This window comes from Monopterus albus, unplaced genomic scaffold (assembly GCF_001952655.1).
Source record: "Monopterus albus unplaced genomic scaffold, M_albus_1.0 scaffold463.1, whole genome shotgun sequence".
In the NCBI taxonomy this organism is placed as follows: domain Eukaryota; kingdom Metazoa; phylum Chordata; class Actinopteri; order Synbranchiformes; family Synbranchidae; genus Monopterus; species Monopterus albus.
The window spans coordinates 156,897-158,993 of record NW_018128343.1 but is presented as its reverse complement, the minus strand read 5'-3'; the positions used below and the strand labels follow the sequence as shown (position 1 = coordinate 158,993).

General features: G+C 41.8%; 1 protein-coding gene across 2 annotated transcripts in view; it reads left to right on the top strand.

The window, feature by feature from the left end:
* Positions 1-2,097, top strand: part of esco2 (establishment of sister chromatid cohesion N-acetyltransferase 2) — an 11,719-nt gene that overhangs the window by 5,571 nt on the left and 4,051 nt on the right. For both annotated transcript variants that reach the window (XM_020587586.1, XM_020587585.1), the window contains exons 6-9: positions 332-450; positions 664-775; positions 884-971; positions 1,179-1,221. In XM_020587586.1, coding sequence (XP_020443242.1) covers positions 332-450; positions 664-775; positions 884-971; positions 1,179-1,221 — 362 coding nt within the window. The remainder of the gene's footprint in view (positions 1-331; positions 451-663; positions 776-883; positions 972-1,178; positions 1,222-2,097) is intronic.

Sequence of the window (2,097 nt, the reverse complement as noted above, 5' to 3'; positions counted from 1 at the left end):
CTAGATGTGCAAAGCTGGTAGAGACATACCCCAAAAGACTTGCAGCTGTAATTGCAGCAAAAGGTGCTTCGACAAAGTATTGACTCAATGGGGCTGAATATATATGTGCACCACACTTTTCAGATTTTTATTTGTGAAAAATCTTGAACACCATGTATCACTTTCCTTCCACTTCATAATTATGTGATACTTTGTGTTGGTCTATCACATAAAATCCCAGTAAAATACATTTAAGTTTGTGGTTGTAATGTGGAAAAATTCAAGGGGTATGAATACTTTTACAAGGCACTGTAAGTGTAAAAATTAATTTAATCCTGGTTGTGTCCTGCAGACTGCTGTCCAGACACTTGAGACTGAAGAGGAGGAGCTGAGCACCAAACAGGGAGAAAAGTTTGATCCAGCAGACTGGATGGACTGTGATGAGGAGCCTGTAACGCCACAGCCATCAAGGTGCTTCACCGATACATACAATTTATATTTTAGTATTTAGTACATATTTTAGTTTTCTCTCACTAAATGAAAATAAATAGCTTCATCCTTCAGACAGCCCCCCTTTCTGTGTGGCGTGTAAGCTGACATCGGCTCCAGGTGTTAGTGTTTGTGAATTCTTGGCAAAGGTTTTGTGTTTGTATCTTCAGACTAATTCTCCTGTTCTTCCCTCAGCTCTACTGACATGTTGGCGAAGAAACACGGGATTGCCAAGGAGCTGACGATTGTGTTGACAAGGACTCCACAACCAAGCCCTGCATCTACAGCTGTATCCGTCAGTACTCAGGTACAGCACAAATATAGTTTGAACTTTCCTACAGTCACCCAGCAGAATTAGCAAAGTCTAACTAGAGTTGCAAATTATGGCTGTATAATAATGTTAAACTCCCCCCAGGATTGTTTTCTGACAGATGGTGTCTCCGAGCCCATTTTTGATCTAAGTGATATAAGCCCTACCAGCGCAGCTTCCAGCCCTCCCAAAGGTATAAACATGGTTTCAGTCCCAGTATTACTGTACAACAATGCATCTGTGGCTGATTACACTCCACTGAGACACTGAACTAACACGTATCAAGTCTTGGAGCCATCAGCAGTTTTGTCTGCACCACCTGCCTTGGTTTGGTGTGCCAGAAGTTTAAAATATCACTTTTTTTGATGAAAGCTTTTCTTTAATTATTTTTTCTCCTCAGAAACTGCAGCAGTATATCCCATCTTTGACTCTGCATCCAAGAGGTGAGTGTGGTAGTGGGAACGGGCAGGACCCAATAAAGATGTCTGGAGTAGCTTTGAAGAATTCTTTATTTCATGCAGCATGGAGAGAAGTCAGACACAGCTTTGCAGTCGCGCAGAGTTCTCTGCCTGACTGGTAAAGGGGCAGTCCCTTTATACCAAAGTGATACAATACACATCTATAAAACTCCGCAACTGAAATAACCTTGGAAATCAACTGGACTTGGATTTCTAGATCGAAGACGTTTCACCTCTCATCCAAGAGGCTTCATCAGTTCTGACTGACTGGTGTTGGGTCGGAGATATTTACTGGCCGTTACCAGAGCTAATTACAACAACTCGCACATAACACAAATGGAACACAGTATGCTTCACAAATGTAGAACTGTTGTTTTCAGGGCATTTGTACTGCATTGCACTAGACTCTATAGCGTTGCATGTTATTTTTTCTGTAAATTGATATCCAGCTGTAAAAACAATTATTTTTAAAGGGGTAGTTTTTACATAATGCTAGTCCATAACAGTGTAGGACATGAATAGGCACTATCACCTGAAATATATGTTGACTCTCCTTAAACCTAAAGAATTTGGCTTATTACTATATGTACATGTTGTACTCGCATACCGTCTCCAGCTGCCTTTTGTGTCTGCACCTCTCTGAGACCAGACAGCCAATTCACATTTTAACAAAGACAAGTCGGCTTGTTTTGCATTCACACACAGACCCACTTAACATATTACAAGTTCTGCTTTGTCTTGGGATGTCCTGCAGAGACCGGGGGCCCGACATCCTGAGATGACCGCCTGGCCAGTTTAACATACAAATCAACATCACACACACACAGACACCCAGTGTAGATCACATTCCAGCAGGGAGGC